General features: G+C 37.8%; 1 protein-coding gene across 1 annotated transcript in view; it reads right to left on the reverse strand.

Moving 5' to 3' along the window:
* Positions 1-19,737, reverse strand: part of lamc3 (laminin, gamma 3) — a 60,842-nt gene that overhangs the window by 26,491 nt on the left and 14,614 nt on the right. Inside the window, exons 3-9 of the mRNA XM_043238966.1 lie at positions 15,264-15,394; positions 13,281-13,447; positions 9,537-9,725; positions 6,514-6,631; positions 4,460-4,558; positions 3,851-3,987; positions 3,222-3,338 (exon numbers count right to left, since the gene is read on the reverse strand). Of these exons, the coding sequence (XP_043094901.1) occupies positions 3,222-3,338; positions 3,851-3,987; positions 4,460-4,558; positions 6,514-6,631; positions 9,537-9,725; positions 13,281-13,447; positions 15,264-15,394 (958 nt within the window). The remainder of the gene's footprint in view (positions 1-3,221; positions 3,339-3,850; positions 3,988-4,459; positions 4,559-6,513; positions 6,632-9,536; positions 9,726-13,280; positions 13,448-15,263; positions 15,395-19,737) is intronic.

The following is a 19,737-nucleotide window of genomic DNA, read 5'->3' on the forward strand; positions in this document are numbered from 1 at the left end:
ACCTGAAAGCTTGTTAGATACTTAGCAGGAGTGTGTTTTCTTCTCCGCCCCCCTGCCGTTCCGCATGCGGAGACAAGTATGAGTCAACTTCAACAAAAGGAGGCTAAAATGTTCTGTACCTGTTGGATTCCTGTTGTTTTCAGGTCTGACAGAACGCTGAAAGCTTCGCTACGAGAGCTTGTTCACAAACTCCAGCACCCGTAGAGATGCTGAGGCAAATTTTAACGTGAAAAAAAATATCTACAATGGGAGTTTTTTGGGGGGTTTTTTTATTCAACACCAGAGACAGTCGACAATCTGGTGTCTGGTGAAACAACTGAAGCTAGAAATGAGAAAATATAATATAAAAGTAATGTTGGCAGTTCAGAAGAATATAGTATCCCTCATAGCTTTCAACGCTACCTATTTAACTCCCATCTCTTCTAGATCAGATTAGATTAAATGGAGGTGTTAACCCTCTCTCAGACAAACAAATTAATCGTCACCACGACGACAAAGCCTGGTGACATTTAGCGAGCCGCCATCAAACTTAACAATCAATCCAGGCTTTAACTTTTCCCTGACTCAATTAAACCCACTGAGCCTCAATTAAATTTCCTCAGCTTCACACAAACAATCCCTCTGAGGGGATGGATTGAGCATCTGGGTCGTTTTTATTGCAAGAGGCCTGCTGAAATGCATTTTCTACATCTTTCTGGGGTCTTTTTGGTTTGTATTTTAAAGGGCAGAATGTGAAGAAATAATCTCCAAAGTAACGGAAATGAAACAATTTATTTTTTAACATTCAATGTTTCAACAGTTCCAATAAAACTCAGACCAGCTAGACCACACAGTCAATGTGATGCGAATGAAAGCAAAGCTGTTCAGTCCATTCTACACTACGCAAATAGAGAGTTTACCTAAAAATTAAAATTCTGTCATCATTTAATCCCTTTCATTCGGTTCCAAAATGAATGCATGCCTTTTTTTTTCATCTATGGAACATATTACCACACAGTTTTGACTCCCACTGTCATGTTAAAGCAAAAACAACAACAGCCCTGAAGCATTTTTCAAAATATCTTTTATACCAAACTGTTTAGTTTGGAAAAACATAGCATAAATAAATGACAACAGAATTGTAATTTTCAGGTGAACTATCCCTTTAAGTTAACAGTGAAGATCCTCCAGCTGTTACACTAAAGAGAGAGGCAGATCAGTCGGAGAGGGTGGACAGGCTTATAAATCAGGTATTTATTCAGCATTTACCTCAATGCAACCACAGTGAGGTGTGCTTGCACTTTTGCCCAGTGTTATCCCACGCCACCCACTGTAGTAAAAAACCCAGCGGCAGCATCAATGCGGACCTTTTAACAGACGAGTCTGGCCTTATTGCTGCAGTTCTATTGATATTTCTGCATTTTACAATCGGCACAATCTTACATGCGGGAGGAGAAGTTGGGTTGAATATCACAATTAAACCCCGGCTTTGAACATCAATCTCAGTGATTAAAGGATTGAGCTTAATTTGTGCCACTTGTCTCAGTTGATCACATTTGATACGTTTCACCAGCGAGTTCTGATTGCCGGAGAGATTTATGCCAGGCATATGGTTGGCTGTCAGGGTGCACGGGCCAAGTTGTTCACGGACACAATGTGGTACCTGGACGCATCTCTCTGAGGACGGGAGACGTTTAGATCTCCCTCCAACACCCGTCCCTCTCTAACTCTAATCTCACAGCGACCTCCGTTTCTCTCCATCTGTGTTTGTGACTCTGAGACAGCTTGCGACCAGCTTTTGGGAGGTGTGTATGTGTGTTTATGCGTTTATGTGTGTGTGTGTGACATGTTGTTTTCTCCTCAAAGCTATGATAAATGTTCCACTCTGTCCTCTCACCATGGAGCAGATGTACCTCTGGGGAGATCACACACACATACACACAGTCTGGCTCAGTCAGCCAGCTAAACTCTTGGCTTGGCTGCTTGGCTATGGTATCTTGTCTCACCCCTCTGTTGACATGGCAGCCTCAGCGGTGTCAAAAGCCCAAAGCTGTGCCCAGCTAGATGAGCTATTCAAGTGAAGAAACATTTGAAACACACAAACGCACACTCTCGGTATCTATTAAACTCCTTCAGACTTAATCAAGAAAAAGTTCCTTCTTCACATGGAAATTTCCTGAGACCGCTGGTGTGTAAAAAGCATTAAAGATCCGAATGAAGAGCACGCCGCAAATCAGAGGGTGACGTTCATGAAAAGGATAATCTAAAAAGTCCTTGGGTGTTGTTCCAGTTGTCAGGGTGGCTGTACTCTAAAGCAAATGCACGTGAATGAGGAGATGCGAGTGAGAGGGAAAACAGAGTGAGGGGAGGAGAGCAAATGAGATCGTTAAACGCATCGAGGGAGCAATAGATCTCTGTGCATTTTAGCCGAGCGACCAGAACAGCACAAACAAGCTCTGCGCCGCAGCGATAAGAGAAACAGCACCAAGTGCAGCAAAGAGCTGCAAAAAGGACAACGCTGCATCTCTGTGGCTGGAAAACAAAGGATCAGATTAAACACGCACATTAGAACCTTGTGGATACATATGAAACCTTACTATTCTGCAAAAAAGCCATATTGTGCATTTTGAGAGCATTCGGTACAATAGCGCTCTGTTGGTAACGTTGTAATCCATCAAATAGCTATGCAATACATGAAGTGCCATTAACAGGATTTCTCCCAGAGCGAGCAGCCAAGTTGGTCTGGCTAAGTGTCTCCCCGTGGCAGTAAACTGCTGTGTAGACAAGACTAAATCCCCTCAGCCTGTCCACTAAACTCAGGGGACCTGGACTAAAACTAGCCTCTGGACTGGCCTGTACAGCTGGTTTATCTTCAAAGGCTGCTCTATAAAATACTATTTATGGCCAAGCATGCTAATTCTGGCCCGTTGTTTATCATCTGTTTGTTTGTTTGTTTGCATAAAAAGAAATCTTTGAATAAATTACACTACCCCCCACAGTTAAACATATGGTAGGTTCAGCTTATAGTCGAGATGCTCTGAAAAGAAAAGACATATAAATCGATTTTACAAGATTAGATTGAAGATATTTTCTTTGTTGTAGAAAATATTAGAATCTGCAGCATATAACAACTTAACAATTGCAACAGAGATCATGTAGCTACTCTGGAATAGTTTCAAAGAAGGCCAATATTTACAGTACCAACACATGTTGTAAAAGGGAGTGTATATTTGTTGTCCTACCAGGTGCTCTGTAGAAGCCATTCTCCTCTCTGTAGGGCAACAGATAGACTTCTCCCTCCTTCCAGATGAGAGATTGTTCTTGCCCTGTAGTGAACACACCCTTCCAGCCATCTGGATCTGAACACAAAGCACACACGACAAAGTCTGAGATCATTGGTGAAAAGTCCATTGTGCTTTTTTTATTTAATACAAAATGTGTTTTCTTTTACAAACTTCAAAATGTGTTAGTATTTCTGTTGGTCTCTCTTTTGCGTTTAACTCAAAATGTTTGCGGAAAGCATAACGGTCATTTTCACCAAAATGATTTTAGAGGATCCATAGAGTGTCTTGTGCTTCAATATAAGCGAAAACATCCAACCATCGCTACGAAAAAGTCACATGATCAATGCGTAAAATCTGAAATACTTCTAATTATTTTGGCACCACAGTTTTATCTCATATTTAAAGTTTATTCAAATGGGACTTGTGTGTGTGTGTGTGTTTTTGGACCCCACTATCTCTACTATTACCTGAAAAGTAGTGAAGGAGTGAAGAAAGAAGTGTGTGATTGCAGTGGGAGGCGGAAATTGTGAACACTTATATTCAAAACGTAAATCATGTCAATACAGTCTAAATGTTTGATAAATCACCTTCTAGGAAGTCTGAAGTAATATTAATCGCCATGTACTGATTGGAGGACGAACAGGCGAGGGAGTGTCCAAAGCAAAAGCATTTTTTACAGCCATCTGGGTTTCCCAGTTGGAGGTTGAAAGAGCCTGGTTTACACCTATATTAAAGACACATTAAGCAGACATTCAGTACACTGGTAAAGTACTCAAGTTTCCTTTTTCATTTATCAAAACAATTTATGTAGAGATCTGAAAAATCAAAAAATGCTTATTTCTTGAGATTGCAGTGTGCAGAGAAGAGTGCAAATGAGCATTTCTCCACTGATTTATTATAACCGGAGGTATTTGTGTATGTGTGCATGATGCGACTTAATAAGACGCTTATTAAAGGAATAGCTCACACAGAAAATTATAACTCTGTTTGAAACACTGAAAAACTGTTTAGTTAGCCAGCGTCTTCACAATATTTTCTGTGTTCAGAAGAAGAAAAAAATTCATACAGGTTTGGACCAACTTGAGGGTGAGTAAATGACAGAATTTTGAATTTTGAAGGAACTGTCTCTTTAAGTAACCAAAAAATAAACACGAGTAATAAGCAATGGTATGAGAGGAAGAGAAGCAGTAGTTCACCTGTTGCAGGACTGACCCTCCACATTAGTCTTGCAATGGCAGCGTCCGTCTTCGACTGAACACACTCCTAAACTGCCCCTGTTATCACACTCACACAACCTGTTTGAACACAGACACACACACACACACACACACACAGATGAGAGAGCCTCAACTGATATGCCTGTAGTGCGTGGGTCAGTTGGTTGACAGAGTTGCTCTGTCGGGTGCAAACTTTCAGTTATTTATTTATTTATTATCTCCCTACGATCTGCTACCTGGCCTGAAACCATGGTTTTACCTGACTTTCCATTACCCATAATTCTCCTATCTGACAAGTAACCTCCCTCCTCTCGTTTCTCTCTCATTTAATCTTTTTTTCTTTCACGTTTCGCTCCAGTGAACCAAGTAATTTGCACCCCAAAACAGTGACCCACATGGGCCACATGAAAGTGTAGTGGTGTATAAAATGTTAGTTTGACGTTTGCCTTTCTCCTGTGTTTTCTTCTGCATTACGCCATTATTTGCGTCACTGACTAAGCACATGCAAAGTGCAAATCTTCTAAGGTGGATATAATCTGCACACAGCGCAATACTGAAATGTTTTCTTTCTTTGAAAAATTTTAAATAGGTAACAGCACAAATGTAACAGACCTTTACCTGTAACAGGCATAAATTAAACAACACAGATAACCCCCCAAGCATATATCTAACAGAAATAAGTTATATTACATTAATTAATTAATTGGAAATAACAGATATTCCAGACTTTGCCTGACATTTTATATGTGTTAGAGGAGGTCTACAGAGTATATATATATATATATATATATATATATATATATATATATATATATATATATATATGCAAATTCCAACCTTATACAGTAGTTGCTTGCTTTATGGTCCAATTTGGGGCAATACAAACTTTAAACCTCATTAAACACAGGCTTTAAGTCTATGCATAAATGCTTTTTGAGGAAATGCTGTCATTAAAACACATAATAGTCCTACAAAACATTTAATTTACAAATAGGAAAATTTCAAACCACAAAATAATTCTCTTGCTTTGCCAACACTGTCTATTTCGGAAAGGGAAATGCCAAGAAATTGTTTTAGTAAAGGTTTAATTTCATCATTATACAATATGCTGGTCTATATAAGCTGGAAGCCTTGAGAACCGGGTCTAAAGGAGGATATTCAGATGGATATCCCTGACACTTGCTTAAGATGCAGCGAGTTTAAAGTTATGATATAACTCTGTATATAGGAATGTGAAAAGCCAAGAGTTTTTTGGAAAGGTGTGAAAAGGATAATAGAGAAGATCCTTGGTGTTAACATTGCACTGTCACTTTTATTATTTTTTCAGTTATAGCCTAAGCAGATAAATCGGAATATATAGTTATAAATATATGTGTTCTTCAACCAAAACAGCTCGAAAAAAAAATGTAATATATACCTGAAAAGTGTTTGTGCACCAAATATAGGACGCTGGCTAAAGCTAAATGGTATCAAATATGTAGATGGAAAAAATAGCACATATTAACGGATAAATTTATAATTTTTGATGCAGTTTCAGATTCAAATTGTTTTTAATGTGGAGCTGGAAATGTGTTGATAGAAGACTGCATGATACTGTATGTTGATGTAAAACACTTAGAAGTTATTGTTTAATGTAATGTTAAATGGAAATTTATATGCACAAATGCCAGTCAAGATATTTATAATATACAAGCACTGTGGAATTACAATGTTTTTTTCTTTTGATAAGGTAGAGTACAGATTTATTTAAACATGTAGAATTTTCATGTAGAAGCCATGTTTTCTTGAGTCTGCTGGTTCTATCTCTCATCAAATCTGTTCTTCGTGTTTAAATCTTTCAATACGTACATGTAGTCTGCAACAGAGGTCTTAAAAAAGGTCTTTAAAAGACGATATAATTGTTTTATTTGTGGTGCGATTCGATTAAAATTAAATTTATTTTGTTTCAGACATTTCTGCAGAATTCTGCACGCGAGAATCGAATGTTCTCGTTAGACGAATTCTTATTAGTGACACTCTCTCGCTCTCATTACCTGCATCCGCCAGGGCCGAGAGAATGGAAACCGGACTTGCAAATGTCACACTTCACACCAGACACACCTGGCCAGCACATACACACTCCCTCTGCATCACACTGCAAACTCACAGAGCCTGGAGAGAGACGGGGAGAGAGCGAGAAGACAGACATTCAAAGCCTTCTGGTTTTTTAATGAGTACATGGTTAGTTTCAGCTGCATTAAAGAATCATTTCCTTATCTAAAAATTCAGCCAATAAAGGTTAATAAATGCTAATTTCAACATATCTTATACACACATTTCGCCACCCGAAGCAAAATCAGATATTTCAGATACAAGACGAACACAATTAGCGTATATTAAACAGCAACAAATCATTTTAAAGTGCACGTTTTTTTCCCTGGCATCGTGGGAATTTAAATCCATTTATATTGCAATATCCAAATGCAAATTAATATTTAAATGCTACACCAACAGGCAGCATATTTAATACATTTTAAAGAAACTTTTTCAATCACCTGCAGTCTTGCACTTTGTTAATATCAACTATAACAAAAAAGAAAATCCATATTTGAGTTTGAGTGCGTGAGAGACTTTTCTTTGCTGTAGTCACTTCGGGAGCGTACGGAAGAGGATTAGGGCCAAGCAATAAGAAAAAAATAAACTATTTCCAGATTAAACTCATTCATTTACGAGAAAACACTTTTTTAAATTGCGAGAAAAAAGTCATAAGAAAATGTTGAAAAACTCAAAAAAGATACAAGAAATAGAGAACAGGCAATTTATGGAAAACTGCATTTAAACTCAAACAGGCTGATCAAAAATATGACCATAGCCCTATAAAGACAAAATCAGCACAACCTGAAGATCCATTATCCCATTGAAGGAAAAAGCACACCAGATCATGATGGAGCCATGTAGAAAACATCTTCAGTGATCCCACTTTGTCATGACAGTAATGTTGGAAGCCATCAGGACTGTTCAGGCTCAATTTTTCTCATCAAAGAATAAAACTTCCACCTTTCAATGCCCCATGTGTGGTGCTCCCTTGCAAATGACAAACAGGCAAGTTTGTGTCATGGGAGGAGACGTGGCCTGTTCTTGAGACCCCAGATGGCGTCTTATGGTTGTTGGGCTGCATTCAGCATCAGCAAGGGCCTTCATCTGGGTTGAGGATCGACCTGTGTCTTCACGGACAGCCCGTCAGAGCCTCCGGCGAGAGCAGCTGATTTTTTGTGTGGTCTACCGCTTGACTTTTTTATCCCATGACTCTCTGGATCTTTTAAAACATGTAAAATAACTGTCTTTCTGAGTTGAAACTCGGTAGTGATGAGGCTCAACAATCCTGCCACACTCAAAGACAGGACTTTTTTGTCTTTGCCATCAGGAAATCATGACACTGTTACTGCCTGGAGAACAATGACATGAAAGCCATATTTTTGGTCTTAAACCTTTGATCAGCTGAAGAACAGCCTGTTTGAGGTTAAATGTAGTGTTTTAATAAATTGCCTATTTTCTAGTTTTTGTCTCTTGGTCTCGTTTCTATTGGCATTTTGAAGCAGTACTTACTACCTGGTTACGATCCACCAGCGTGAAAGATGAACACTTGTAATGTTTCCCCTGGTCTTAAGATTTTATTCAGGAGTAAATATACCATAAAAACAGAACGCTGGCTGAAGGAAATGTTAGCAAATATATCAATGGAAAATACAGCACATTTTAAAGGATAAATATATCATGTTTAATGCAGTTTCAAATTGTTCTGGCACGTTCATTTCTTCTTGCTGGACAATATTACGCAGCATCTGGAGTGACAGAGGCTGGCGAGTAAAGCACTGGGGAGTAGTCTATGATATGGTCGAGTGGGTTTGAGTCTGTATCAGGAGTGAGGGATAAAAAACTACACTGAATAAATTATTATTTTTAAACAATGTACACTGATACAAAACAATTTAAAAATACTTATTTAACACTGGACATTTTTAACATTCTAGCAAACAAACAAAGCCTAATTTAACTTAAAATTAATAAGTTAGTAAACTAATATTTTGTGGCTATTTTTCAGACTGCAAATAAATGCTGAACATTCTTTTAAAACACTAGAAAATATTATAGATCCCAATTTGAAGACTGTGTGAACGTTACAATAATTGTATTAGTGCAGCTGTTGTAATTATCATTATTATTGTCTTTTTATTTTATTTAAAAGAACAACAGCAATGTTACAATATCATCATTAATAAATGTTAATGGAGCTTTTACTTTTTATGGAAACCCACAGGATGGCCACAGTGCTTTTTTTGTTGACAGACATTATTCTCGTTACTAATTTGGTAAGTATTAAGTACTCACTTTTCTTCCTTTTTTTCATCACATGTCACATTGAAGAAGTGGAAATCAATCGTTTAACAAGCGTATAATAATAATAATAATGTATTAATTAGGGGTAGGCAGGCTATAGGGAGGGGTTTGTTTTCCCAATAAGGAAGCATCTATTTAAAAATGGAAATAGATGAATTGTTATTATTAAAATCAATGTTATTATTATCTCTGTTTTTGGTTTGTGAAACCCGCCCACTGCTAGTTTAACCGGCTTGTCAGTTGGCGGAAAACACAACGTATTTCTTTTCATTCATTGTGCTCTTTTCTGTTCAATCTGGCAACCCGCGCGTACGTCAAGTCTGAGGAGGAGGTGCCGGGTGAAAAAAATCGTCTCCAATATTTCGAATTTGGACTGCAATACCTAGTTCAACCCTTAGGTGTCAATTCTAAACACGTTTAAAGGCAGACACAGATGTGTTTAGAATACTTTTCAATCTATTACTTTTTTTCTCTGAATTAAATGTGTTTATTCGAGATGGTTTTAAGTGTTTTGTTCTCGCTTGGCCCTAATCCTCTTCCGCAGAGGTGTATATTAATATGCATATATGTTCATTTGCAGCAGTGCACGAGATCAAGGCCGATTACACCTGTTGGTCGGAGATCGTAGTGAAAGTGTGAAAGAGAGTGAGCGATGCACGGTTATGTGCGTCAAACTCACCCATTGCATTACAGTTACAGTTTTGGCATGTCCGCTCGGCTAAGGATCTGAAGAAGTTCTCCCTGCATCTCTCACAGTGAGGGCCAGCTGTGTTTTCCCTGCAGCCGACACAGTGCCCCCCACTTCCTGTGCTGCGGTACTGCTCAGCATCAAACACGCATTCATCAGCAAGACCGCTGCAGTTACACCCTGAGAAGCAAGAGAAAGATGTGGAGGAACGTATAAGGATGAAACAGAGGAAAAACAGGCAAAACAAGAAGAACAACAGATAAGCTGATTAGAAATAGCAGTTGATGCACTTCTAAAGCTTTCGGTCAAATTTACAGCAGCGTGTTCAGTTTCAATAGGCTTTAGATCACACGCACTACCTAATAAGCTCCCCTGCCACGGGCCCGTTCTTCTCAACATATCATCGAACCAGAACGCACAAAGTCAGCTTTTTATGCACCCCGCTACCTAGGGGGGCATTGTGGGACATTACTCGTTTTATTACAGCTCCGTCAGTCTATTGACTCTGCAATAACCATCACATTATCACTTTCTAATGGGACACAGTTTCTCGAGCTGCCGCTGAAAAAAAAAAGAAATGCATGCTATTACAATAAAGAAAATGTGCTAAGGAAAGGGAGAAATGCGTATTCGGAGGAACTAAATCTCAATTCCTTTTACATTAAAATACTTCCTTAACGAGCAGAGACAACTATAAGTAAACACATTTTTCAAAGGCTTCTCCAAAACATAAAGTGTTTTAAAAATAAAGCAATTAATACCTTAACTGACCGAAAAAAAAGAGAAGAAAATCATTAAATTGGTTTAAGCGATAGTAACGGCTGTTAAATAGCAACGCTGTTCTTTCTATTCAAATGATCCAGAAAAAGATTTATGGTTTCCGCAAAAAATATGAGCAGAAAACACAGCTGTGACTAGAAGTATGTTCTCGAGGAGCAAATAAGCATTTTAAAATATCACGTGAAACCGAAAACTAAGTAATGGCTTGAGATATGCCATCATAGGATATATATTACATTTAAAAATATATATATAATAAAAAGTTGTTTTACAACTATAACCAAAACTGCAACAAATGCAAACTGCTTTTTGTCCAGAAACAGCAAAACAATATATGCACATTAAAGCAGTAATTTGTTTTTAAATAATTGTCAATGCTTTAGTCAGACTGAAATATATCGGGGCTCGTGTATAAAACCTCTCAGAGATGCTCTTGAGAACAGTCTTAAGCTTTGACTTAAAAGTGGCTTGTTTTTGAAGCATGGTTTGAAGGTCACTTGGACCATATAGTTGTGGACAAAAAGTGATGCCCGGCCTAGGAAATTTAACATCTTCACCCTTAATCAAAAATTACGTTGATTACGTTGTAGCCATTGCCGATGTTGATAATTTAGTTATTTTGTCACTACATTTATTGACTTCCTCAACCCTTTTGAGACATTTTTCAAAAGCAAAGCAACAAAATCAACTTCTCGGACAAACCATAATTCCAAGACACTTCCACCAATTTATCTTTATATAGATCAGTTAACATGCCATTATACTGCAATCTGGCAACATTTACATTTACCATTAACATTTACTTTTTTTTTCATATTTTGATGGTGTATGTGTACTAAACTTAAATAAAATCATAACAATCAAGTTCATGTTATCAACTCTGTATCCTCATATAACTCCAATAAGTCATATATTGTTTGTCTCTTCCTCTTTGTTACCGTCTTGTTACTCTTAACCAGGTTAGGAGAGCTCTCTTAAACCATTTACGAGCTGAGGGCTAGTCTTAACTCTTAGGTATGATAATTAACAATTAACAATTTCATTCCGAGCGGCTTTATACATGCGGCCCCGGGGTTTTTTTGGAAATGAACAAATCTAGATCATGCGATTTAAGATTCGCTTCATCTAGCATACATGTTAATCAGACGGCCGTGCTTCAACACGCAACAATGACATGCATAATAATATTCAATTACCCGTGCTTGTCATGCATACGTGTGCAGATGGACAAAGAGAGAGAGAGAGAAATGCGTATTAGTGTGAAACTGCTGTGCTCGAACACTTCAAAACAGACAGAAGAAATGGAAACAAACATGGTTTCACGTAGTTGCAACATCTTTTAGTTAATATCCACATTTAAGATAAGTATGCAAAAAAATTATATTTTTAGGTATTCTTAATTACTCTTCCTTTTTTTTATTCATGCAAAGTAGAGCACCGCAATTAAACAAAGAATTTAGATTGCATATATAAAGAAAACCGTGGTAACAAACAGCAACAAACCCTATGAGAATATCGCTGAGAAGCAAAACAAGGATTTTGTGCTAGATTTACACATTTTCTCTCAGACTTTCAGATTAGAGAGTGAAAAAAAGACGTCCTTTGTCCATCTGTTTGAATCATTACAAGAGAGGCATATGGCGGAAGCTTTCAGGGTCTGCCATGCAAATGATAAACTTGGCAGAGTCTACGACGGAAAAACTTTGCAATGCAGCCATGCACAGAATGCATCGCTGTCGACTCCACCTCCTCACCAACAGATAGTGCTGCTTCTGCAACCAGAAACTTGTTTATTCATTAAATCCACTTTGATGAGAAGGAACAACAATTACCACCAGAAACCCATCTGTTGACCACTGAAACAGAGAGTTAATTAAAGGAACGTGAAGCTTAGTGGAATACAGAATGAAAATAATTAACATGGCTTTTTTCGCCTTATGGGTTTGTCAGAATAGCCAATTACAGCTTCCCCTAAAGTATTTACCAGAGACGCATGACAGCACACACACACACACACGCACACGCACGAAACACATTACGCGAACAAAACTTTCTTAGTTATTGCGCTGAAAGGCTAAATGGTGTGTTTTTTGATTGAAGTGCTGACTGCTGTGAGCATCTTCGTGAGCTGGAAATGCAGCGAGTGGGAAAAAACTAAACCAAAAATAAAAACATGATGTATTTACAGCAAAAGCTGATACCGCTAACTTCATACGGAGGCGGCGTTGTACAACCTTTTATAAAAAACTTGGTTGCATGAAATCGATTTGTAGTACATTTTAGATAGACAACTTGCCCATTTTAATTGTTTTCATTAAATCCGTTCAGTTACACTGCGCAAACTAAACAAATTAAATCAATGAACAAGAGGCAACAAATTAACTTTTTAAACAACTTCATTTGAAAGTTAATTCGAGAAAGTGAAACCTCAGAATTTCATGTTTAACGACGTTTAAAGCATTTAATATATAATGCAGATGTGAGGCTCATAGAAGTTAAATTCATTGTTATTAATTTTCATTTTTCAGATACTCCAAACACAATGCACAGATGGGCCCTCAGATAAAACTACAGTTTCTTCTGACTGATTTAAATTTACATATGCTACTTCAAAACATACAAAATGGATTAGAGATCATTTATTATTAACAAGTAAAATGAAAAACGCCGTTAAATTAATCACGCCATGTAAAATTTACTTGGGGCCCCAATGCATTTTTTCTTGATTATAACCTAAATGGGACGGGTTGTCAATACATTTATAAACCAGATGATAAAACTTTTAACGTTAGACGGAATTAATTATGAAAACTACCTAATATTATATGTCTTGCCTTGCATTTTTGTATTCTCCAGTGGTCGTTTCATCGCCAGTGTCTGTATCAAACCCGAGTGAAAGATTTTGGGGTGAAGGAAGAATCTGCTTAAAAAGATAAAGAATCAGGCCGTACTCACTCACACACTGGTTGGCTGAATCGGCGGTGGCCCGTGTCCACGGCCGGTCCTGGTAGAAGGGGGCACAGTGCTGACAGTCCACCCCTGCGGTGTTGTGCTCACAAGCACACACCAAACGCCCCTCCTCATTGGTGAAGCAGTCAGTGGCATGGCCATTACACTTGCACCTGCAAAACAGTTGAAAGAACATTAGCATACTTTCAAGGCTCATTGTTTTCTGTGGACACTCATAAAAAAAATCCCTTTGCCTAAAAAATAAAAAAAATAAAAAATCAGGATGTGGCATACTGGGACGGGAGGAACAAATGAGCCAGATGGTTGAAATTTAAAACCAAATGACACCAAAACACAAAGCAAATTACGATATGCTTCAGGGACCTTAAAAGAAAATTTGAACTGGCAGAGTTGATCAATATTGTCAGCAGTGTTGGCACGGTACCGACATTTTTGAATTCGGTACCAATAGCTACAAGTAATCTACAAGTTTTTCGACAATAAAAGTATGAAAAATAGTAAAGAAGTTTCACCCAAATTTCTTTTAATTAATGAAATTTTAAAGACTTTTTTTGTTAAAAATAAAGTTGATTAATTCTGTGAACAACAGCGGTAGTAGTAGCCTATCACACACACACACACATTATTTATCACATATCACATATTTATTTATTTTTTATAATAGTGATACATAGCTAAACCGAACTTTTATTTTGACGGGTTGCCGTGAATAGCTTATCATTTCCCTGTGTGTATGATATGATGCTAGTTTTACTCAAATGTAATGTTAAAATGCACTTGAAGTTACTTTCAGAGCAGTTCTGGATATGTTTATGTATTTAGGCCCTCGTTCAGACAGCAGACGCCGAAATCACGTGCTTCAGTGTATGTAAGTAAACATTCATTCATTTACACAGAGACTCGCAGAACACGCAGGGTTCATATTTGAATAGATTAATATGTACGAGTACATACAGCAAACTGTAGGCTACATCCCGTTTAAAACTGGATTCCGAGATTTCGTCCGCGTTTTCTGCATCACCGGGTATGAATGATTTCCAGGTGCAGTATGTAGGATTTTGACTCTACTAAAGCATAAAAATACAATTTTTTTTTGTACATATTTAAGAAACATACTAAGCTAGTATACTTGTTTATCTGAAAAACAACGCTACATTAAATTATTCTCCGTTCCGGCCGGAATGCAGGACTTTCTTTTGGTTTGTGAAGCTCGCTCACCGCCAGTTTAACCAATCGTGGTTCGGAACCCCGGGTTGCCAGTTCACGGAAAACACGGCGTATTTAATTTCATTCAAAGCCATGTGCGCTCGTTCCTTTTGGTGTCGTCAATCTGGCAACCTGCGTGTGTGTGAAGTTTTACACCATTTTAGTACCGATGTACCGGGTCTTAACACTAATTGCCAGATACCTACTAAGTAGAAACGCATTCTGCCCTCAGTGTAGATACTGCATTTATTATCATCATCATACGTTTGGCGGGAAATTAGATTAGCAAGTGATGCATATTTAGCTACTGTAGCGTTAGTACGTTTTTGCAGTTTACCGTAAGGCCAAATAATCAGAGAAAAGTTTTAAAAGACTCTTTGATATGTGAGCTGTTGGCGCAAAAAAAAAAAAAAAAAAAAATCAGACATGCACAAACTCAAACACAGACACAAACAATATACAGATGGTGACAAACACAAATACACAAACACCGTCTCTTCCACATCCTGTTTATATTGCAAATACACGGATGATGTAGAATGCAGATCACATGGCTGGCAAACTCTCTCTCTCTCTCTTTAAAACCCAGTTCCCCTCGATATTTAGAGCTCTTTCTGTTTCTAATTGCCCTATTCATCACTCCCTCTGTTGCCATTTTCCTTCATTTGCTCGCTTTCCCCCTTGTCTTCGTCTATATACAACTGCCAACAAAACATCGATGACAGCTGAAAGACACATCTACATAGTTGTGTTTTTATTTACCTGCCCCCCACGGAGAAATCGGATATGGCATAAAAATATGAACGAAGCACTTTGGGATCTTTGAAGAACTCGTCTCCAAAAGTGTTCAGTCTGTCCAGAGAGATGAGGATATCAGTAGCTGTCACCCAGTCCTAGAAACAGAGAGGGAAATTAAATGAATGCATTTTTATTAAACTCAAAAACGTTAAATACCATTACTGAAGTTATGTGTGGTTGAATCAACGTTTTTTGCAGCTTTTTACAGTGCACCCTAAGCAATATAACAGTCATATAACAGTCTGTTCTAAGATGTATGCAGCTAAATATAATAAATCTAAAAACTAGTGAACTGTTATAGCTGTATAACACAACTATATACAATTTAATAACCATTTTTTATTTAATAACCCATATAAGTTTTATATTTAAACAAAATATAACTCATCATCGCACAGCTGCTAACTGATTACAACATGTCAAAATCCAAGCCAATCTTGACAAACCGCCCACTAAAATCTGTTTATGTGGGTTTATTTTCAAGATGTTGATTGCGATACACTGCAAACTGTTCATTAACATTCTTTAAACCCAAGCTATTAACCGCTTCAGACTCTACGGCCTGCGAAGAATGAGCAAAATGGTCCTTTTTCATTCGTTTCGCTTATTTCGTTTACCAAATAATTTCCAAATGCTTCACTCTCTCCAAAGAAAGGCAAAAAGTTGGGAAGGGACGATGACCGGTCTTGTTTCCAGTAAACAGTTTGTGAGGTTCCGATCTTAAAATAGAGCCGAAACGCTAAATTGTCTACACTTGCGACGCTCTACATCAGATGTATTTTCATTTTTGCGAATATGATGCGAAATGGAAAAGCGTGAATGCTGAATTCCCAAGGTTCTCCACTCTGGTCTGTGGGGTCCACTTTCCTGCAGAGCTTAGCTCCGCACCTGAACAAGCTAATCAAAGCTTTGGGATTACTAGAGAGTTACAGTAAGGAGAGTTTGATCAAGGCTGGAAAAAAGTGGATCTCGGAGACCCGAGTTGAGAAACCCTTCTGTAATCTGTTTTCCATGCATAATCTTTTGTGGGATTCGCATATACAGTGTGAACGGCAGGTTTTTATTTTACGCCTATATAATAGTATGTGTGAATCCCATTTTAGGTCTGATATGGCTTTTTGCATGTTTGCATGTTGCCCATATGGTTAATACACTACGGTTAAGGTTGTAAGACACTACCGTTATATGTTAAGACATACTTATGCATTAACAGCAGAGACATATGTTACAAACATACGTAAGTTGCAAAAAAATTTATTTCAAATTTCAGAAGGATTACGTGACACCGAAAATATATATATAAATATATATAAAACACAAAATGTGTTTTTAAATTGAAACACAGTGTTAACCTGTAGTTTTTTTTTTAAGATCTACAGTGCTGTATAAAGACATTCAGAATTAAATAATTGGATTTCATGCAGTCGCTCCAGTTTCATCAACGTAGTAAAGCAAATTAAAATACGACATTTACTTAATATTAAGCGGACAACTCGCTCCTTTAAACTAGAGCAGTTAAAAATATTAATGATCCGCGTTTTTAGAATGAGCTTTAGAATATATATCACATTGCATATAAAAAGATTCAGCCTTAAATTTTGCTCTCCCATAAGTCAAAGAGCTGTGGAGAACAGAAACACAGCTGATGGAGAAGGTCATACGACAATACCGACAGCAGATTTATATGTCCACATTTTACACTTCACGCATGCATCATTTCGAAACGTAGTTTATTAGCAGGAATAATGTAGATGCGGCTAAGAGGTTGGTCTGAGGTCAGGGAAAATGGAGCAATGAGCAACTTTTTTCTAAATTCTTGCGTTGAAGTGAACTTCAAGGAATACAAAGCCGGCGCCTCTGCGTATTCATGTACGTGATCCAGACAGAAGCAGAAATAATGAGATGGGAGACAACGACGGAGCTTTTCCTTTTCTTCCTTTCCGTTTGTGTGCGTCGTTGTCAAATGCGTGTTTCGGTTTGATCGCGCATCTGTGCGTTAGCGTGAAAGCAATAGAGTTTGGTCATCCTTATCAGTTGCTGGCCTGTTGACCCTTGTTCTGTCCGTGTTAATGGGTTTTGAGCCGGGTGTGACGGCCTGGCGCGTGGAGGTGAGTGCACACATCTTTCATTCTGGGGGAACAAGATAAAAGAAGGGGCAGAGTTGGCCAGCACGTCCCTGCGAGCACATCCAAGCCTCCTCTCGGAGGGCCGGTAAGTCCATTCCTATTCAGAGCAGTTGAGTAAACAAAAGAGAGAAACAAATAACCCCTCCATGTCTCTTTGTCTCTCTAACGATGCTCCTCTGACTCTGCTTCTGTTTTTATTATATATGTCGCTCAGTTCTTCTGCTTCCACCTCTCTCCGAGTACAATATTCTTTATTTCCCCCCCCCCGGCGTCTGTGTCTTTTCTCTTCCCCCATCCACAGCTCTACACAGTTTTTTTGTGCCTACTTTCCTTTTTCAACTCTCCCTCTCTCTTGTTTTTGTTTTCACAATACTTGTGCATCGTGTAGAAAAAGACTTATTTTGGGGGAGAAACAATGTGCCATGAATCATAAACAATAACAGCTCCGGTACTACAGAGTGAGAGTAAACTAGAGAGAGAGAGCGTAATACAAGCTGTGTTCTACAACCTAATGAGCTCCTCTGTAGACAGTATTTCAAGGCATCATAGTCACACTCCCGATGTAAAATCTGTGCCAGAAAGCAGGCAACTTAATTATGCTGTCTTATATATCTTCTTTTAGCTGAATTATTGGAGCCACCGCATTTATCCCTCAAAGCGGCGGAAATCCCATAGTGCACTACAACATCGATGGCATACGAGCAGTTTGTTGATAGGATCGGGCAGCGTTGAATTTGATTTGAGGGTAAAAATGGGCTTGGGCGAACATATGCATCGTATGGGCTAGCTGGTTAACGAACAAAAGTGCGCATCCGCATCCGATCGATCATCGTGACGATTGTTATTAAACACACTCGCGCACTGCGGAGACGGCAGATGCCGACGTCGATGTCAACAGACGCACTTTTAGCCAATTACTGGGATCAGCAGACGGACGCGATGATTCACGGCGGGTTTTTAGCTTGACAATGGATCTGATTTTGAACGTATAACTGTATTAAGTGGTCGCTATTTCCTAAATACTAGTTAAATAGCGGGAGAGTGACTCAACTCTCAAAACATGAAAGAAGGTTTTAGTATCACTGCAACTCTGAAGTCAGAGAACAGTTGAATTAATTAATAAATCATATTATTATACTATACTATACTATACTATTATACTATACAATCATCTTTATTTGATCACTTATATTGGGCACTTTTTGCTTTTAAACTGGTTTATTGACATTGGACATGATGTGTACAGTATGTGTTTTTTTCGAGGATATGAGTTCATTTCTTATTTGCCATTTTGACATTTCTGCTTGCATGGTAAATGGCAATTTCACTGATTTGAGCTGTTTGGCTGGGAAATTTATCTTATGTTATATTTTTATTATTCTGTCATCATTATTTTGTTTTGAGGAGTTAAAAGTGCCCCTCATTAATCTTGAGTGACGTGGCAATATTCTATCACATTAATTTGACAGTTTTGAGCTTTTTTTTTTTTTTTTTTATTATCTATTAGTTACTTTATTATTTATTTATTTAGTAGGTGGGCTTTCGTGAGCTTTTGGGCTGGAAATCATTCATCATCTGGCAACACTGTTGGCAGGATCTGACTATTGTACGCAAAACTTTGTGCTATTTAACCGCTCGTTAATAATTAGAATTGGTCTTTAAGATAAAAAAAAGAATATTTTGATCAGAAAAAAAAATAAATTCTCAGAAATTCTAAAAAAAACAGTAGCAGTTTTCACAAAAATAATGACTTGATAAAATTCAGCTTAAGAAAAAATAAATAAAATGCCATCATATGAATAAAATATATTTCAAAATGTGTTTCAAAGGGAAAAATATTACAATGACCTCAAATATGTGCATTGTATATGTAGTGTATGTTCCAAATCAGTCATTTGTCAGGTTATTCTTCAGTGGCTGCTTATAGACAGAAACAGTTCCCTAAGTTTCGCAGCGGAAGAGCAAAGGTTATTTGGTTTGCTCTGGCCCTGTGTTAATGAGCTATATTTGTGACGCGATCTACTAATAGGCGATACACTCATCCTCGGTGTCTTAGGTTTTTTAAAGTAATCATGCAAAGATTAATGTAAGCACAGGTGTCATACAGGTACTGACATTTAGACTCACTTGTTGATGCTGTAGAAGTTATAGTTCACATCTCCGACATTGGTAATAATATATAGCAAGTCATTTATTTATTAACCTGACAGCAAATGAGCAAATGGTATAACATTTCAGATTTTAATGACGATACTTGTCTCGCTGTCAATACAATGACACACGCATGTGACACTGGCATTATTTAAGCTGTG

This window comes from Puntigrus tetrazona, chromosome 5, assembly GCF_018831695.1.
Source record: "Puntigrus tetrazona isolate hp1 chromosome 5, ASM1883169v1, whole genome shotgun sequence".
NCBI classification, from domain to species: domain Eukaryota; kingdom Metazoa; phylum Chordata; class Actinopteri; order Cypriniformes; family Cyprinidae; genus Puntigrus; species Puntigrus tetrazona.